The sequence below is a fragment of the Chrysemys picta genome, chromosome 11, assembly GCF_011386835.1.
Source record: "Chrysemys picta bellii isolate R12L10 chromosome 11, ASM1138683v2, whole genome shotgun sequence".
NCBI lineage: Eukaryota > Metazoa > Chordata > Testudines > Emydidae > Chrysemys > Chrysemys picta.
The window spans coordinates 63,444,890-63,463,840 of record NC_088801.1 but is presented as its reverse complement, the minus strand read 5'-3'; the positions used below and the strand labels follow the sequence as shown (position 1 = coordinate 63,463,840).

The 18,951-nt window shown below is 46.1% G+C and overlaps 1 protein-coding gene across 5 annotated transcripts in view; it reads left to right on the top strand.

Annotated features, from left to right (window-relative positions):
• PTH2R (parathyroid hormone 2 receptor) overlaps nucleotides 1-18,951 on the top strand; it is a 99,061-nt gene that overhangs the window by 51,977 nt on the left and 28,133 nt on the right. For 4 of the 5 annotated variants that reach the window (XR_010591367.1, XM_005306086.5, XM_024109206.3 and 1 more), the window contains one exon: nucleotides 12,853-12,913. Coding sequence is in view for 4 of the 5 variants with exons in the window: in XM_005306086.5 (XP_005306143.1) it covers nucleotides 12,853-12,913 (61 nt within the window). In the remaining variant the exon portion in view is untranslated. The remainder of the gene's footprint in view (nucleotides 1-12,852; nucleotides 12,914-18,951) is intronic. The other variant, XM_065561002.1, reaches the window with a different exon arrangement.

Genomic DNA, 18,951 nt, shown 5'->3' with positions numbered 1-18,951 from the left:
AGGCCACCATTTTTGGTTAATTGGTTAGAGCCCATATTCCCTGTCTTTCATGTGTGATCAACTGCCATGCTGCAGCATAAATCAGCCCTATGGGTGTTCACCGTGTGACCACGAAAGTGGCATGTGTGTAGCCAGACTCCTGTGCTTTGTAGATTCCTTGCAAGTTTATGCACAACCCAGTGAATGTTAGGGTAAAATGTCATGCTCCCTGATGCACACCAGCTGTGGTGCTCAAGGGATTATATACAGTTATGTGAGCGAATGGTAGGAATGCTTGAGATCAATGCAGTTTGTTCCTTCCATGCTTTCCCCCTTCCCACTTTCCCTCATGAAACTGGACAGGTGATCCAGCCTATTTATCATCCTGGCTCTCCGTCCCTATTCCTTTCTTGACAAGCTGGCCAAGGTGAGCTCCACCGCCAAGTGTTTCATTCTGTAAGAACTGCCCTGGTGATTTAAACACTGTTCCTCTCTGGCCTCAGCGCGTCCACTCTCCGGCGGATACTCCTCCAGCAGAAGGTAAACACCTCACAGAGTGCATCATTCACATAGGAGCCCACTTAATAATATACATCAAAAAGCAAGGAGACATTAAAACTTTATTCAAGCCTGTGCTACTCAGCTGATAGCGTACGTCAGGAGAGGGGAACAAAGAATAAGGGCTGACACAAGAATTTTTAGGGTTTTTTAATTTTTTTTTTCTAAAAAACATGAATTCGCAAAACATTTTGATGTTGCTGAATCTGTGGATTTTTTTGCTGCAAAAGCTTCAGTTGAAAAATTTCACCAAGCTCTAATCGTAATATGAGCATCTCTGTGTGCTGAGTCATCTGAAGTGAAAGAGTTCATACATTCCTCCCGTGCTGTGATTTATTCGCTTCATTAGAGTGGAGTGTGGGCTTGGCTCCTGGCTATTTTCCTTGGTTTATTATTCACATCCACTCCATCCTTCTCAGTTGTCTTTTTAAGGCCGGTCCATCTAAAACAGGCTTGAGACACACTTGTTCATGGTATGATTGTAGCATATGTGTTTGTGGTGACAGGGAGGTCGTCACTTAATCCCTGTGTCTTGGTTAGTGTCACAGTTCAGAGCCACTGCACTGTGTATTTCCCCTTGCTGGTCTACCAAGGGCAGCCACTCTAGGCTCACTGCTCCTTAGCTATCGTCTTTCTTGTGTAGAGACCCACATCTTTCTCCTTCCTATCATTGGGGGTTTTCCAGCCTGCGTAGTTCCCAGCCAACACTCTGATATTCCCAGCAAGCCAGACTGCCTAAACAGGCCAGCGTCTGCACGCTGCTTTCTTTCTAGGGGCTATGAAGAGCTGTAATTTCCAGCAGTTATGAATTATCACACAGTTCTTTCTAAGCAAGCACATTAATTCTTACGGTGAAAGCACTACAGAGAAAACAAATTAAATAAAAGACCCTACAGGCATGCTAATAAGCATACCAGAAATCAGCCCAACTCCAGTCTTGAGATCTGGTGTGAGTCAGTCCTTCAAACCCCACCAAAGGTGTGTTTTTTTTTTTTTTTTTTTTTTTTCCTGTGGTGACCATTTCATAACAGCCTTAGCTCAGAACTCGCAGCCCCTTTATACAGCTTGGGCATTACCAGAAGTGGGGAATTAGCATTAACCTCTCCTTAGTGTTTTTCCCAGGAAGTCCACGTCACATGTATTGTCCCCAAAATCTATTCTTGTTTGGCATATTTCAGTGTGGTCCTTTGGTCATCTGGGCCTTACGTCACATCTCCCCTGTAGCCTGATTGATTATTGCAACACACACTTGTTACAGATAAGAGGTTCTTTATTCAGACAGCTGCTTAGAGTTAATTAAGAAGATGAAATTGGCGAAAAACACAGAGAAACTCTGAGGTTTAGTTAATACAAACAAATGTTATTGAAATCCTAGAGAAATTATTGTACTTAAATTATACTTAAAGTGGTTTCCTGTATTGTTCATCCTTGCAATCTAAGGTTATACATACGTACAACCTTCTGGAGATGAAGAAGTCAGTGAAGCACATCACACAGTTGGTCCTGATTGGGTTTACAACATTGTGGGGACCTAATGAACCCACATTTAGAGAACTAGACCGGATCTTTTATACTCCTCTTTTATGTAACAATCCAGCTATACGAATACATCTAGTCTCCTTCCGTGACCATAATAGTTTATACTTGTCCATCATCCATATGTAGCATTCTGGGTATCCATAATTAATCTTCCAATAATTAATATTAATAATGTTCATCAAGAATTTAACAATTCCTATACGTCAGTGCAATCTAACTACCTGTCTGCCTGGTTACCATGTTGCCAAATGCCCCCAACCACCTAAATGCAGAATTACTTTTGCAATACTGCAGCGTACCTGTACTATTGTGGTCTTTTGCTTACCTCTCAGAAGAAGAGCGCAGAATTCAGGAGCTGGGGTTCAGTTCTCAGGCCTGCATTATTTAAAACTCAGACTTAACATCACTAAAACAAGCTAGGCTTCACAGTAATAAAAAAGGTCCTAACCATAGCAACACCTAATAATCCCAATTATTCTCTCACGCTATTGAGATTGTTGATTAGGAGGAGCAGCCCCAACCATGATTTGGGATTCATCTCTGGCCGCTGCAGGACTCCTTGACGCCTGCAGGGACCAATCTTTTTCCTCGTACAACTTTAATTGATTAGCGTGATTAGCGTCACATTTTGGTCATTACCCATATCATGCAAGAACTGATTGTATGCGTCCATTATAATTCCTTTTATTTGGAAGGTAATGGTTTGCCATATTTGATGTTTTGGCAATTTCTTGTTGTGTCTAGTCATCGCTTTGAAAGGTGATTAAATGGTTGAAAATGCAGGGGTTGCTCTAAGAGCTATTAAAATTATGGGAATTAAAATGTGGTAATTTTTCCATGGGTACTTACTGCCTTTCTAAACGTCAGTTTGATGGTTTGATTTGTTTGTTCCACCAGATGACTGTGGGTGGAGTGGGATGTGGAATTGTTGCTATGCATTTCTAACAATGGTAAAGAATTTCAGACTGTTCCCCCAAAGTGGCTTTCTTGGTCGAATTCTATCCTTGTTGGGAGTCCCCAGTGAGAGAGAACCTGTTCTTCCAAAGCCTTGGCACCTTGACTGTGTTGGAAGCAGTATTGCTTTTTAAGGAAAAGGCTTTTACCTGCTGAGAGAGAGGGGTTCCATAAATGACCAGTTTCCTTTTATAAAATTCTTAGATTCATAACTAGGTCTTTTTGGGAGATCAGTAGAGAACTGACCCAGAAACGTGTGAGAACATGACCACATCATGCACCCTGGGGCCATCTCTTTGCCAATGCAGCAGATTGTGGGGTTGCTGCCCAGTTTTAATAAGCTGAACAACCTATAATTAACCACCACAAGCACCTTAGCATATCAATCACAGGTTAATCCAAAGTGGAGCACTCAAGATCTGGTCCAGGTCTACGGTCACCAACCCCATGTTCTTCTTCGAGTGCTTGCTCATGTCCATTCCATATTAGGTGTGTGCTCACCACATGCACCAGTGCCAGAAGTTTTTCCCTTAGCAGTATCCATAGGGGACTGGCTCTGGCACCCTCTGGAGTGGTGTCTGCATGGTGCAGTATAAGGGGTGCCACCGGCGCCCCCCTACCCTCAGTTCCTTCTTGCCGCCAGTGATGGTGCTGGAACTGCTGCTGCTTTAGCTAGCTTTTGCTTAGTTCAGTCTCTCTCTCGAACGTTTCTTTGTAAAATAGTTGTATATAGTTTAGTATTTACTCTTGGTATTAGTTCTAAATAGTTGGTTCCGGACGGGACTCAGCCTAGGGACAGGGCATGCCTCAATCCCCAGGCTTTAAACCATGCAATCATTGTAAGCGGCCCATGCCCATCAGCGACCCGCACGTTAGCTATTTAAGGTGCCTAGGAGGAGGACACATAAGTGACAAGTGTTGCATCTGTAGTCATTCAAACCCAGAACAAAAAAGGAGAGAGACATCGTCTTGGGGCATTCCTGGTGGAGTCGGCGCTGACCCCGGCAACGAATTGGCCCCGAGAACTGCAGCATCGATACGGAGCGCCCCGCCGGTGCCATCTACAAGCCAGCACTGATCCCCCTCCCTGGCACCAGCTAAGAAGCATGAGCGTCGAGACCGACCCAGGACGAGTTCTCTCCACGGGATCTTCAGTGTTCAGTGGATCTGCATTGGTAGACCGGTAATCTATGCCTTATGCTGCTTGACCTGTACCAGGAGTCAGTGCTGCTCCCATTGTGGGGAACATGCCTCCAGTGTTCGCCTGCCGTTATGCCTCAGACTTTGAGAGGGAGTCTCCGGACCCTGGGCACTGACAGTGGGATTTGAGGCGTGGCTCGCCGGTAACCTGCCGCAGCCCCCAGCATGAGTGTCGAGACCGACCCATCAGGTCTCCAACGTCTTGGCACCAGTCCTGCGACTGATGGGCAAAATGGGGTCACTGGTCACCCACCCTACAGCAACTGTCGCCGAGAGGCGAATTCCTTGATCGGGAAGATTCTACTGATGACCGTCCCACTCTGACTCCTGGTCCTGCTCTAGATCCCGGTACAGGTCAAGCAGCATGAGGTGTAGATTGCTGGTCTACCAATGCAGATCCGCTGAACACCGAAGATCCACGGGGTCCCGTGGGGAGAACTCATCCTCATCCGACAGGTCAGCGTTGAGGCACAGCGGCTGGCACCATGGTGAGGAGGGCCGCCGGGCCAGCCACTCATAGTCACTCCACAGCATCCGTTCCGCTTACAACTCCGGTGCTGAGCAGGAATCTCTGGTAGCAGGACAGGCCCAGGCACCAATGGTACCGTCAACCTCATCGGCACCGCAACGAGCCCCGTGTTCACCCAGCCTTCCCAGGCCACCCAATTGGTGGTGGGGGGCCTCAGATAGGCCATCAGTCACAGCATCTTGCCCTCCTCAGGAGATGGAGGCCCCACAGGGGAAGACACCCCCCCCCCCCCCGACCCATAGCTGGCTTTGACCTCATCATTGCCGGATGAAGCGATTACGGGTCCCCCTCACCCAGTTCCACAAGATGATGCCAAGGCTCATCAGGAGCTTTTGAAGAGGGTCGCCTCTAACTTGGGGCTCCAGGAAGAGGAACTTGAGGAGCCGTCAGACTCACTGTTCGCCAATTGTCAGAGCCCACTCGAGAGCGCAGGCATCTTCGGCGGCCTTCCTGGTGCACATCCCTATCCAGGACATCTGTAGAGCCGCAACGTGGTCCTCTGTTCACATGTTTACCGCTCATTATGCCATCACTCAGCAGGCCGGGGACAACGCAGGGTTCAGCAGAACTGTGTTGCAATCTACACGTCTGTGAACTCCTAACCACCTCCATGGGTACTGCTTTGGAGTCACCTTATATGGAATGGACACGAGCAAGTACTCGAAGAAGAAAAGACAGTTACCTTTTCTGTAACTGATATTCTTTGAGATGTGTTGCTCATGTCCATTCCACAACCCGCCTTCCTTCCCCACTGTCGGAGTTTCCGGCAAGAAGGAACTGAGGGTGGGGAGAGCCAGCAGCATCCCTTATACCGTGCCATGCGGGCACCACTCCAGAGGGCGCCAGAGCTGTTCCCCTACGGATACTGCTGAGGGAAAATCTTCTGTCACTGGTGCATGTGGCAAGCACACACACCTAATGTGGAATGGACATGAGCAACACATCTCGAAGAACACCAGTTATGGAAAAGGTAACTGTCTGTCTTAGCTGGGACCTGATCCTTTTGAATTTGCATTAAACTAATTACGTATAACAATAGATAACCAAATAATGTATATTTTTAGTTTTAAAAACACTTTAGCTATTACACATTTATCACTATCAATACTGCATTTAATATTTTTTGGTTTTAATGAACTTATGAATTTTCATTTGGGTTTTGCTGAACGACTGGCTATATTGTTTTACACACCGCAAATCAACATTAACAGTATTTTGAATAAAAGTTTAATAAATAAACATTTATAATTCATTGAGGCAAAACATACCTATATTCAGAACTGAGATTAACAAAAGAATTTAACTGCCATTACAATAATTTAATAATGGTGGTTATAATTTAATTATAATATAATTTTTGGTACCACATTAATTCAATCTTTTTTTTATACCTTTGCACATAAAAATGTTTCTGTTGCAACAAAATTAAACCCCAATTAAAAAAAACCAATGAGAGTCATGTGACATAAACCATAACTAGGGAGACAAGCTGGGTGAGGTAAAAAAAAAAAATTATTGGACCAACTTCTGTTGCTGAGAAAGAAGTTGATCCAATAAAAGATATTACCTCACCCACCTTGTCTCCGTAATATCCTGGGACCAACATGGCTACAACAACACTGCATAAAATATAACTGACAACTAAGGACAAAACAATTTAACATTGTTTAAATACATAAAATAAAACATTAAAACTTAAGTTTATTTGGATACCATATATTAAGAAAACAAAGGGTAAAATACATACAACCACTTAGAGGTTGCTATTTAGCGCAGGTCAAGAAGATCTAAGGGTTAAGTTTATTAATGGCCCTTGTCTTAGTTGATAGCATCATTGATCAATAAAGCAGATGAGTACTGGAAATCTCTCTGGTTTTAAACAGTGTAATACCTTGCAAAACTACTTGTGTTAATGGAAATAAATTAAACTGTTTAATTAGGAGTCAAAGGTATTTTCCCTGAACAGAAAGACAAGGTAATATCCTGGGACCAAAATGGCTACAGCAGAATTTTTCTTCAATAGTCATATACTGTGTTTTCTTAATTAAAAACAATATTAACATAAGCTTTGTTTAGTTAGAGAAATTAAAAGGGACTTGTACAGGTTTTACAAGAAATATTTAGTCACTTTTTTACTGAAGTGATGATTTAGGACTTACAATAATAACCGTAGCTGTTATTTGTGGGTAGCAGAGACTGCTTCATACTTTCTTAAAAGGATGATCCTTGCACAAAGCAGAGAAGTTGTGTTCCTGTTTTTACAATGGGTATGGTGTACGAATCCGGGATTGTGTCTGGTTTGTTACCTGGAGCCTCTGCGATAATAAGAGACAGGAAATAATTAGTCAAGTTAAGTGTATATTAATAATACAAATTTGAACCCAATGAGGTTGGTGGCTCAGTCAATGTAAACATGCGCGCGTGCACACACACACACCCCTTCTCTCTCTCTAGCTCTCCATACTTTAATTTACCCAAGCGTTTTTTTTATCCCTGTTTTTTAACTTTCTTCCCTGTCACCCTTTCAGGTAGTGAATGGGGTTTGTTTTCTCTCTTCCTTTACTTACTACTTTGCTTGATGTAAATGTAAAATATATTATTTTGTTTAAAGAGACACTGATCTTTATAAATTACTAATACGTCTAAAGGGTTCTAAATTAGATGGTCTGCAACAACAAAGACTGTTAATTGCTGTTGTTTAATACATTATGTAAATTTAAAATGATTTTGAGACTGGTTTATGGGAACCAGTTTTAATTCTGTTCAGTCAAATGTAAGTTAAAAGCAATTTGCTTCCCTTTTTAACAGACACAGATAAAACTACCCAGGAAGTCATTTCCAGTTGCATACATCAACATATTGGCAGCTGGCCAAAGAGCTTTAAGCCACTTTTCACTGTTCCCTCCTGTCAGTTTTCTAGCTGAAGATTACACCTGAATTACAAGTGAAAGGCACAGAACCAGTGAATGCCTTTAACTTTACACTTGATAAACTAATTAAAGAATACCTTTATGACTGTTTGCCTTTAATAATTAAAAGATAAATAGATTTGTAGTGTGTCTGGGAAAAAGCCCATGTAATATACACATTTTACATAAACCTTTTTACTTCCATTACAGCTGGTGGCCCTCCTCCGTGGTGTGCAAAATACATAGCTACACAGCCTCTCAAAGCGGTGAATAACTAAGCTTCCATTATTGTCTGATAAGCAGAGGTTCCTTCTTTTAAATAATTATATATACCTATGTAATTAATAATATATTGTGATTATCATTCAACAAAGTTATCCACCCTATTACTACCCAATCAAGTGCTTATAGCCTTTGAGTTGTATGCCGAACCTTTGAGTGGCTAAAACAGGGGTTGGCAACCTTTCAGAAGTGGTGTGCTGAGTCTTCATTTATTCACTCTAATTTAAGGTTTCGCGTGCCCGTCATACATTTTAACGTTTTTAGAAGGTCTCTTTCTATAAGTCTATAATATAGAACTAAACTATTGTATGTAAAGTAAATAAGGTTTTTAAAATGTTTAAGAAGCTTCATTTAAAATTAAATTAAAATGCAGAGCCCCCCGGACCGGTGGCCAGGACCCGGGCAGTGTGAGTGCCACTGAAAATCAGCTTGCCTACCCCTGAGCTAAAACTTTGTCATTAACAAGAGTAGGAGGTGTCCCCGCTTAAATATTGACAGGCACATTAGAACTTCTACAATTAATCCTTTGCCTTCCTGTCTCAATTGCCCCAATCAAAGTTTTACCCTTTCACCTTCTCACCTTAGCATGACAAATTCAAGCTTCTCACACTAATAAAGCAGGCCTTAACCAGAGCAAAGCCAAATAACCCAATTATCTGGATTCTCCTCTGTGCCCCCCAGCATGTTCCAGTCTAATAAAGCTATCAATGTTATGCCCCATACTGTCACTAATTTCATAGCAAGCTAAATTATACATGAAATAGGGTCATAGGTCAACACTTCCTTAGAGAGGTTACGTACAATCCTGGCCTACAAGAATACATAATCTTTTCATTTAATGAAATAGACCTGAAAGATACTTGAGCTTAATATCATTAGGGGTTTCAAGGATATGGCAGGAAATTGCCATATCTGTCACAGTTACTATTAATTATAAAAGTGGATAAAACAGGAGCAGCCCCTTGTGAAAGCCAGAAGCTGCAGCTGACTTTGAGGAAGACCTAAATAAAAAAAAGCCCTTGGACACTGAAGTACTTTGAGCTTTCCTGGCACCTGGGGAATTTTAATACTGTTTTAGTGCCAAAAGGAACCGGGTAGGTCCTCCGCTGTAAAGTGTTGTAGCTTCATTGACTTCAGTGGAGCTTTACTAGTTGACACTAGCTGATGATTGGGCCCTTTTGTCTTTTATCTTATACTTTACAGTTAGATTGTTAAGCTCTGTGGGGTAGGGAGGTGGCCTCTTTGTGTTGTGTTTGTACAGCACCTAGCACAACGGTCCGTGACTAGTGGGGGCTACAGTAATACAAATAAATAATGGTTTTAAGTAAAGAATTAATCTTTCTTTCTTTCTCTAATACCCTTCTCCATTCTGACCTTAACCCCTTCATTTCTTCCCCACTCTTTCCTCTTCATCGTTGTTTCTCTATGGCCTGGTCTACACTGAGGGGGGGGATCGATCTAAGATATGCAACTTCAGCTACGAGAATAGCGTAGCTGAAGTCGATGTATCTTAGATTGACTTAGAATCACTTACTTCGCGTCCTCGCAACACGGGATCGACGGCCGGCGCTCCCTCGTCGACTTTGCTTCCGCTTATCGCCGAGCTGGAATTCAGCAGTTGACGGGAGAGCGATCAGGGATTGATTTATCGCGCCTACACTACACGTGATAAATCAATCCCCGATAGAGTGATCGCTACCTTATTTCTTTCATCTGTTGCAGCGTATCATTTCCCTGCCCCGTAGTCCCTTCCTAGATGTTGTGGACATCAGTTAGGGTGAATACATTTTAACTGTTGGAAAAACCTGCCCCAGCAACAAGCAGGGAGACTTCTATATACTTTTGAATAGCTCTGCTGTTTCCAGGCCACCCTCAGTAGATCCGACAGGTGCTGACGTAACCAAATGCGATCAACCAGAATCCTCTCTTCCACCGAGGCTCTCCTGAACAGGGATGGACACAGTTGCAAAGTCTGAATCTGGATCTCAAAGTTCATGGATGTCGACATACAGGGTCTGGCTCACTCTCAAATTCTAGATCCTCTCATACACTTCCTCATGGCTGGCAGTGATTGTATCTGAAGTTTTTGCTCAGCTCTCTCTCTCTCTTCCCAGCTTGCTAATGATTTTGTGTCTCTAAGGGGATGTCTACACTGTAATGTAACCCAGGGTTAGTAGAACACGAGCTAGCAGACCTGGGGTTTGTTTAGCTAGGGGTTGAGCATCGCCACTAGTTTGTAACCCCAGGTTAGGAATTGTTGAACCCTGTGTCCCAACCTGGGGCTCCAGTGTCTACACTGCATTGTCCGAACCTGAGTCCAACCACCTATATCCCAGACTTCCTCTCACCCTCCCAAAATGTGGCTTTTCTAGCCCTTTGTTTATGGTGCACTTTGGACAAACTTGACCACCACATTTGACTGTCCAGAGGACAAAGTCAGCCCATGGGATTGTGGGACACTTTTGGTAGACTCACAGAGCACAAGTTCTGTGGGCCTGTGTCTACAGTGCAGAGCAATAGGGCTTGAATCCTGGCTCCTAGCTTGCCTCAGGCTTGGACCCTTCACCCCTCTGGGCTCCTAGAACCCTGGGTCCAAATTTTGGGTTAACGCAATTTGTGTGTAGACAAAAGAGGGGCAGATTAGTCCTTGAGTTCAGGTGTTGGGGAGAAGTTCATTGCATACCAAATGGAATGGGTGGAGAGTGGCAGGGAATTGGCTCTGCCCCCACAACACACACTATATCTGAGTCAGCTCCCCAGAGGTGGTAATTTACTATTGGTGTAGACCAAGGGTATATTACTGTCTCACTAGAGCCAGCTTGGAGCAGAGAAGGAATTGTGGCTTCTGGGTATATAATACCAGGTGACATAAGTGAAGAGCGCACAATACAAATGGCAACTCTCCAAAGCAAGAGCGGCAGAGAATAGTTTGAGAGCACTCCATAGACTGAGATATGTCCTCATGAACCATATTTTGAATAAGGTACAAATTAGTCTGTTCTAAGAGAATTCACAAACAGCCAAAGGTCAATTGTTCACTCAGGTCTTATGAAGACCCAGCATTTGAGTGTTTTAAAATGAGACTAGTCATGACACCACAAGACATACTATAGAGAGCAATGATGCTTGTGCAGAGAGATGGCTCTTCCATTTCAAGTATAAACATAAGGCTTTGCCCATATATATATATATATATTTTTTTTTTTTTCACTTTAATTCAGTACTTTATCACCAGCTTTCCCCATATGGCAAAATCAAATTCAGAGTTGCAGGATCACAGGAACACACAATGCTATTTCCATTAACTTGAACGGAGGAAGCAAATGGTAGCTCACCTGAATCTTTGTCAGTATTGAGGGTCACATTGCATGGTGCATCTCAGAAATCCCAACTTCTTGAGCAAGTATAGCCTGAAAATGTTGTCAGCATTTTAAAACTCTATTCATCTCTTAAAGAGGAATATCTATATCAGATGCTCTAATCTGTTGATGCTCCAATGGTAGTCCACAGGAAGTCCTTGCTCTTACCGGTTGTTTAGGGCCTAACCCAAAGCCTATTGAAGCCAATGGAAAGACTCCCATTGGCTTTAGCTCAGGTCACTAATGCATTTGGCCGTAGCAAGGCCAATAGTGTTTTCAATAACTGCCATCTGGAGGTTTACTATGTTAAGAAAATTGTTACTAAAAACAAACATTCTGAAAGGGCAACAATCCTTCCTGAAACCACCAGCACCATTTTTTGAATACACTTTCGACAGCGTTTCCTTAGGAGTAGGCCAAATCTGGTGCTCTGCAGATGAGCTGCACCAAACCCATGAACTGCATACGTCCTACCTAAGCCATCAAAACGGGCCTAAAGTGGGCTGTGGGCCAGCCCTCTGCACCGTGGCAAACCTCCCCCCGAGGGGACAGCTAACTTTGCACATAAAAGGTTGGTAGCTTTGATTCCGCTACAAATATTCTTACTCTCACAGGGGAGGTTAGAGATTGGTGACTGGAAACTTTTGCATTTGCTTCATTGAAGCCAGCAGCAAAACTCGCACTGACCTCAGTGAGAACAAACCCAGACCCTGTATTTGAATCACACCACCCATGAGTGGTGCTGCATTTTAAATACTTGGGCAAACATTGCAGGAGACTGAAGTCCTCTGTCCAGCCAACAGGTTCCGTTGTGGGCAGAAACAGTGCAAATGTCCCCATGCTGTCCTGCCACTTTGCCTCAATCCTTTCTTTGACTATCTTTTCGAGGGAAAGAATAATCCATGCTTCCCGCCTATACGTTCCTTGGGCTGCGTGATGTGACAGCTGAAAGTTGCCAGCTGTGATTCTGGCTTTTGTTTTGTCGATGTTTGTTCACTTGGAACTGGCTTGAGGCTACCCAATTCATTTCATGTACACCAACCAATGACTGTCAAACTTTTAAATTATTTCCAAGCTGGGCTGGGTTCCTGTATCATATAGAGATAAAAGCTCCATGACTCAGAATCACCTCATCCTCTGGTTCCTGGTGTATAAGAAACAGTGGAGGCAAAGACAGATCCTCAGCTGATATAAATGAAGCCACTGAATTACACCAACTAGGGATTTGGCCCAAAAAGTTGTGTGTAGAATGGGTGTTTTTCAAACTTTCAGCTCTATCTAAAATTTAGGTGCAAATTCTGACCTCAGTTCCACCCCATCGCCTTTTTTTTAGAATTTGGTCTTTCATGCTCATATTGAATATTGCATCTTCACAGCTCATGGTTTATTAATAATAAGAACTTCATTTCCTTCTGGCTTCTTTTACAAGTAGTTATTTTACTTTCCCTTAAGGTGTAAATAAAAAAACAATTCTCACCCACCCCATCATTCTTCCAAATGAACCTGTTCTGAACAGTGACGAATTAACTTTTCATAATTGTAGGATTTCCGGCTGTGTTTGTAGGAGCCTGGGCAGTGGTCCGTGCAACGCTGGCAGATGCAAGGTAAGCGGCAAAGAAGCAGAAGGCGCTTTGATCTATCTGTTTATGGAAAGCAATCAGATTTGTTTTCATCTCTCCATTCCTGCATGTACCGCCGATCACGTGCTCCCATTCTTACCTGCAAACAAAGTGTCATTTTAAACAGCAAAAGATAGATGCACCAGCAGAATGCCTGGGTCGACGGTGGACACCTTAATGTAAAAGAGAAGAAAAAGTGATGATAAAAATAAAGGGTCAGCTCATCTGCTGCTCTGATTTAGCGTGGCTCCACATGTACTGAAGAGAATAACGGTCTGCGTAACCCTAATTTTCCTTGTTTACTTTCTGTGTTGCAAAGCTGAGAGATGATAATGGGATCTCATTTCCTGAAGGTCCGATAGTAAGTTAAATGCCCAAAGCAAATAATTCCTATTAGTCTGATAACTCATTGCTCTGGAGATCCTCGCTGAGATTATAAACTTGTTTCTATTGTATTTCTAAAGGATTTAAAATTAGACTTGGCATTTAGATAGTGGGCAATAAAATTGCTTCGCATGCAGCTAGAGCACTGAAAACGGTGTCGTGTCCACTATGGATCTTTTTCTGTTATATCCAGTTCACACTCAATGAGACCGAATATTGGGTTAGCCAGTGTTCAAACAACTGTTTTTCCGAGGCCTCATGCTTCATAAGCTATTGGACCTTAAGCCTGCCATTAACTCAGGATTGAATACTGATTGGCAGACATATCAAGCCAGTGAAATTTTGGGGGTGGAAATTTTATATTAGCGGGGAAGGAGAGGAACTCTCTTGTCAGGCTGTTTCTGTAAACTAATAGTAGCTCAAGCTGCTCAGATGTTTGAAATGTTAAACGTAGGTGGTACTGAGGGACTAAATGGGGAGAGGGCAAGTGAGAAAAATCAAAGTTGTATGATAAATGTGATTTATCACATGGTTCCATAGTTTAGTACAGGGGTGTCATCAGTACATGTTGTATATATTCATATTTGTGTGTGTGTGTGTGTATACATACATATATATACACGATCCATATACACTATTGCCCATTTTCTAAAAAGGGGCCCCCAAGCTGGCTTCTAGACACATCCAAAGGTTTGCACTTACAATTAGAGATAAATGCAAATAAGAGAATTTACATTTCATACTCCCAGACTCTGTCCACAGCCGAGAGTCAGGCATGTAGGGTGGGCTTTTCAAACGCACTCAGCATGGGTCCCAGCTGCCACTGAGGTCAGTGGAGCTTTTACTGTTGACTTCAACCGGAGCAGGGTATGCTGATGCTGAGTGTTTTTGAAAGTCCCATCACAAAAAACAAGGAGATAAGAGAAGTCATTCAGCACTCCAGGTGCATGTCATTCATCAATTTCAACTACCCTTTCATCACCCACAGCCCACACGTATGCATATGCCTCCATCCTGAGCAACCAGTGAGCACCAGGGCACTATTGTTATTGGTTATGTGCTGATTGTTTTGTTTTGTTTATCACTCTGTTCATACTGGTATGAGTAAGTGAGATCTGGTGTCAGACTGCAAACAGGAGCAGGGAGCTTTGTTTCTCTGTAATTTTTAGGATAACGGAGGAATCAGTGATCTATGTTGCCGGTGATTTTTTTAAATATAGAAATGTCAGAATTGAAGTCCTGCATAGGCGAGCTAGTGTAATGATTTAAAGATGCAGGTTGGGTTGTTCCAGCTGAAGGCTGGAGAGACATAGTTGTGGGTGGTGGAAGGTGAGAATGAGAACTAATGAATGGAGTGGAGATGGGCTGTGGAACGACTTAGCTGCTCCTTTTCTTGCTTTCCGGCCATGTGGCATAGCAACCTTCTCCTAAAGGTTATGAAGACGCTGTTTGGGTGGGTGTTTTCCATGTTTTTGATAAGGCTGCTACTCAAAGGGGCCTGATCCAAAGCCCATTGAAGTCAATGGGAGGCTTTTCACGCCTGTGAATCAGTCCCATGGATAGCTGTCAGTGTCAACATATAAAATCGCTTGAGTACCCTGCTGCAGAGCTCCAGTGTCTTCCATAAGTTCCTCTCTTCCTCAGCCTTGCTTCTCATCTAGGCCCCTGAGTGCGTCATAACAAAGAAAACTTGGAAAGGAAAAGCTCCACGATCAGTGCATTTTCTTGACTCTAATTGTCTTTCGTCACTATTTCTGTGTCCCAAAGCTAAATCAAGAGACAATCCACCAGTAACAATTCCAACCTCAAACAAATGGCTATTAAGTGGGCAACCTGGTGCCAACACTTGCCCTCTGATTCAGATGAAATGATGAATAATATGAGCAGCTACTGAGCAGTAGCTGTGACCTTATTTCATGCTCTGACTCTCTGCATCAATATGTGCAGAAAATTATTCTTTCCTCCCAGAGCTTTACTTTTGTCTGTGTAATAATTGCTGAGGAGTTGCTTCGCTGAATGTCAATAGTTCAAAACTTTGTCAAGCACTAGGAATGGTTCAGAGCAATTTACTACCAGGCATCACTTTCACTACCCACAAATATATACTGAGCTGGGCTGGAAAAGTCTTTGTTCATGTCCTAGAAGAAAGGCACATTGTGTATTCAGACAAATACCTCAGCGTGAGTGATAGGTAGCGCGACCCTATTTCCCTATGCTGAATATGGGCCACCTAATAAAATTGCCATTGAACTTGCTTCACTATGAGTATTCAGTCAGAAATATGCAGGATAAACGTTCAAATTAACATCAAGTTGACTGAGCCCCTCTTAAAAAGAAATAGTGTGTAGCTGGATTCTTTTTATTTACCTTCTTATTGTTAAGGCTTTAGGGTTCACAGGGAGAGGTGACATACACACACTCCCGTACACCTCTCTCACACTGGAGGGGTGGGGGTGTTTGACCGACCCCACGCTCCCTGCCTGGCGCTCTCCCCCATCCATGCCTGGCTGGGCCCCCGGGATGGACCCACCTCTCCTGGTACCTGCCACTGCATCTTCCCAAGGCACCACGTGGGGGGCATGCAGGGTCACCTGCCTCTCTCCCCCCACCCCCACTCCCCTGTGGCTGGAAGCAGCTTGTTCCTTCCTACCTGCACAGTGTCGAAAGGCAGCTAACACCTCCAGGCTGCTGCTGGCCACCAACATAATCCAGCTGCCTGCTGTCCCCAGCTACAGCGTGGGCAGGAAGAGGTTAAGCCCTCCGGATGCATTGTGCACCAGGGCCCAGAGAACCTGACTGCAGGGGCTTCAGCGAACCTGGCCAGAGAGGTGGCTCAGCAGGGCAGGGTGCCTAAGGGACAAAGCAGCTCCGTGCTCCCTGGGGGCAGGGCGGCAGGCCGTGGGCAAAGAGGGTGCTAAGCCCCTGCCTGGGGGCCTGCTGTGGAGCCTGCAGGGTCAGGGTGTGAACAGGCTGGAAATCGCTTCCTCCCCTCTCCCCTCTCCCGCCACTCCAGAGCCTAGCTGAGGGGCAGAGAGGCTTCCCCATGCCAGCTCTGTGGGGGGCTTTGGCACATGCAGGGCTTGGCTCCTTCTGGCGAAAGCCCTAGGCCGGAGGGTCTTGGGCTTTCTGGGGGCACCTGCCCAGCCAGAGGCAGTGGGGAAGGTAGGAACCAGGCTGTTGGTGAGCTGACCTGGGGGCTGGGTCTCTGCACAGCGCTGGGAGCGGGACGCGCCCTGCCGGTGGGGATATGGAGGAGCAGCAGGGCTGGGGTGGTGGTGAAGGGGCAAAGCAGGGAGAGGACAGCAAGAGGGGGAGCACATAAAGGGCAGCTGGGTGGTTAGCAGAGCAACACGTAACCGGCTGCCCGCGCTCATCAGCCATCTCAGCTAGTGCCGGCCGCAAACAGGATGTGGGGGACCCTGCTGGCCGAGAGCCAGCAGACAGCGGGGGCTGCGCTGACAGAACGGCCGGCTCCATGCGCTGCAGCTTTGCCCCTCCGCCAGCCTTGCACATCCACCCCTCCCCCCACTCTCTGCTGGCGGGCAGGCAGCTGGAGAGCAGGGATCCGGCCAGTAGCAGGACCTGCCAGTAGGGGGGGAGACAGAAAATACAGGACAAGTTGCCTGTTTTTAATAAAAAGTCGGGACCCCTGCAGGAGAGCTGAAATACGGGACTGTCCCTTAAAAAGAGGACGTCTGGTCACCCTAGTGATAGGGGACTTGGAATGTCTGGGTCCACTTCCACATTTCTTATTGAGATATTGGACCAGATCCTTGATTATATTTCAGCTGCTTTGTGTTGACCTGAAGGGGCATCATTGATTCCCTGAATGTAAAACAGTCCCCTGAGTAGTATGAAGTGGGGGGAGGGATAGCTCAGTGGTTTGAGCATTGGCCTGCTAAACCCAGGGTTGTGAGTTCAATCCTTGAGGGGGCCACTTGGGGGATCTGGGGCAAAATCAGTACTTGGTCCTGCTAGTGAAGGCAGGGGGCTGGACTCAATGATCTTTCAAGGTCCCTTCCAGTTCTAGGAGATGGGATATCTCCATTTATTTTTATTTTTATTTTTAAGTGAACATTTCCATAGGCCGCCCACTGTCCCCTCCTCCTGTGTAGAGGGGGAGGTATGTTGGGGGCAGGGAAAGGTAGGGACTCTAAGGCCAGAAGGGAACATCACGGTCATTTAGTCTGACTTGCAGGCCACAGAACCTCACCCGCCCATGCCTGTAATAACCCCCTAACCTCTGGCTGAGTGACTGAAGTCCTCAAATCATGATTTAAAGACTTCCAGTTCCCATTTACATAGTTTAAACCTGCAAGTGACCCATGCCCCATGCTGCAGGGACAGGCAAAAAATCCCAGGGTCTCTGCCAATCTGAGCCAGGGGAAATTCCTTCCTGACCCCAAATATGGTGGTCAGTTGGACACTGAGCAAGACCCACCCGCCAGGCATCTGGGAAAGAATTCTCTGTAGTAACTTGCAGCCCGTCCCATCACCAGCTGTTGGAGATATTTGCTGCTAGCAGTCGCAGAATGGTGTAACAGGGCTAGGAGCAGAACACATGACACTTTAGATGATCCATGCCCTTAAGGGATCTCTCCAGGATAAGCAGTTTGGAAAGGTGGCTTACAGCCACCTTTTTCTCACCCTCTCCTCAGATGCTCCGAGCATGAGTCCAGGGAAGTGCAGAATTTGGTCTGAAAATGTGTACGACAGAAGCTGCTGTAAGTGCTGCACAGGGCCGACTTTAGGCCGATTCGGCCAATTCCCCTGAATGGGGCCCCGCGCAGCTGTCCACCCAGCCCCCGGCCCACTTCCCCCTCCTCCCCTGACTGCTCCACCCCCCTTCTCCTCCCCCTCCCCTGCTTCCCGCGAATCAGATGCTCATGGGAAGCCTGAAACAAGCAGCAGGCAGGAGGTAAGCTGGGGCGGAGGGGGGACGCGAGGAGGGTTCCAGGGAGGCGCGGCCCAGTCCAGCCCTGGCCGAGCGCGCAGCTCCCTCCGGCTTGGCCTCCCGGCCTGGCCCCGGCCAAATGCCCCCAGCCCCAGCCCAGTCCCAGTTGAGCAGCTCCGTCCCGGCTCGGGCCCCGCGGCGCCGGTCTCGGCCCCGGCCGAGCGGCTCCAGCCCAGACCCGGGCACGGCCAAGCGGCTCCGGCCTGGCTCAGCTTGGGCCCCGCAGTGCCGGCCCGGTCCGAGAGCTCCGGCCCCGGACCGGACCGAGCAGCTCCGGCCCAGACACGAACCCTGACCCAGCCCGGACCAAACGGACCCAGACCCGGACCTGGCCGAGCGACTCCGGCCCGGACCCGGCCCGAGCGGGCCCAGCCCCGGCCAAGCTGCTCCAGGCAGTGCGGTAAGGGGGCAGGGAGGGGGTGTTGGAAGAGAGCAGGGGAGTTCGGGGGGTTGTGAGGGGGTGGATAGGGGTCAGGGTGGTCAGAGGGCAAGGAACGGGGGATTGAATGGGGGCAAGGGTCCCGGGGGAGCAGTCAGGAAAGAGTGGGGGGGTTGGATGGGGCAGCAGGGGGCAGTCGGGGACAGAGAGAAGGGGTGGTTGGATGGGGCAGGGGTCCCAGGGGGCCATCAGGAATGAGGGGAGGGGTTGGATGGGGCGGCAGGGGGCAGTCAAGGGACAGGGAAG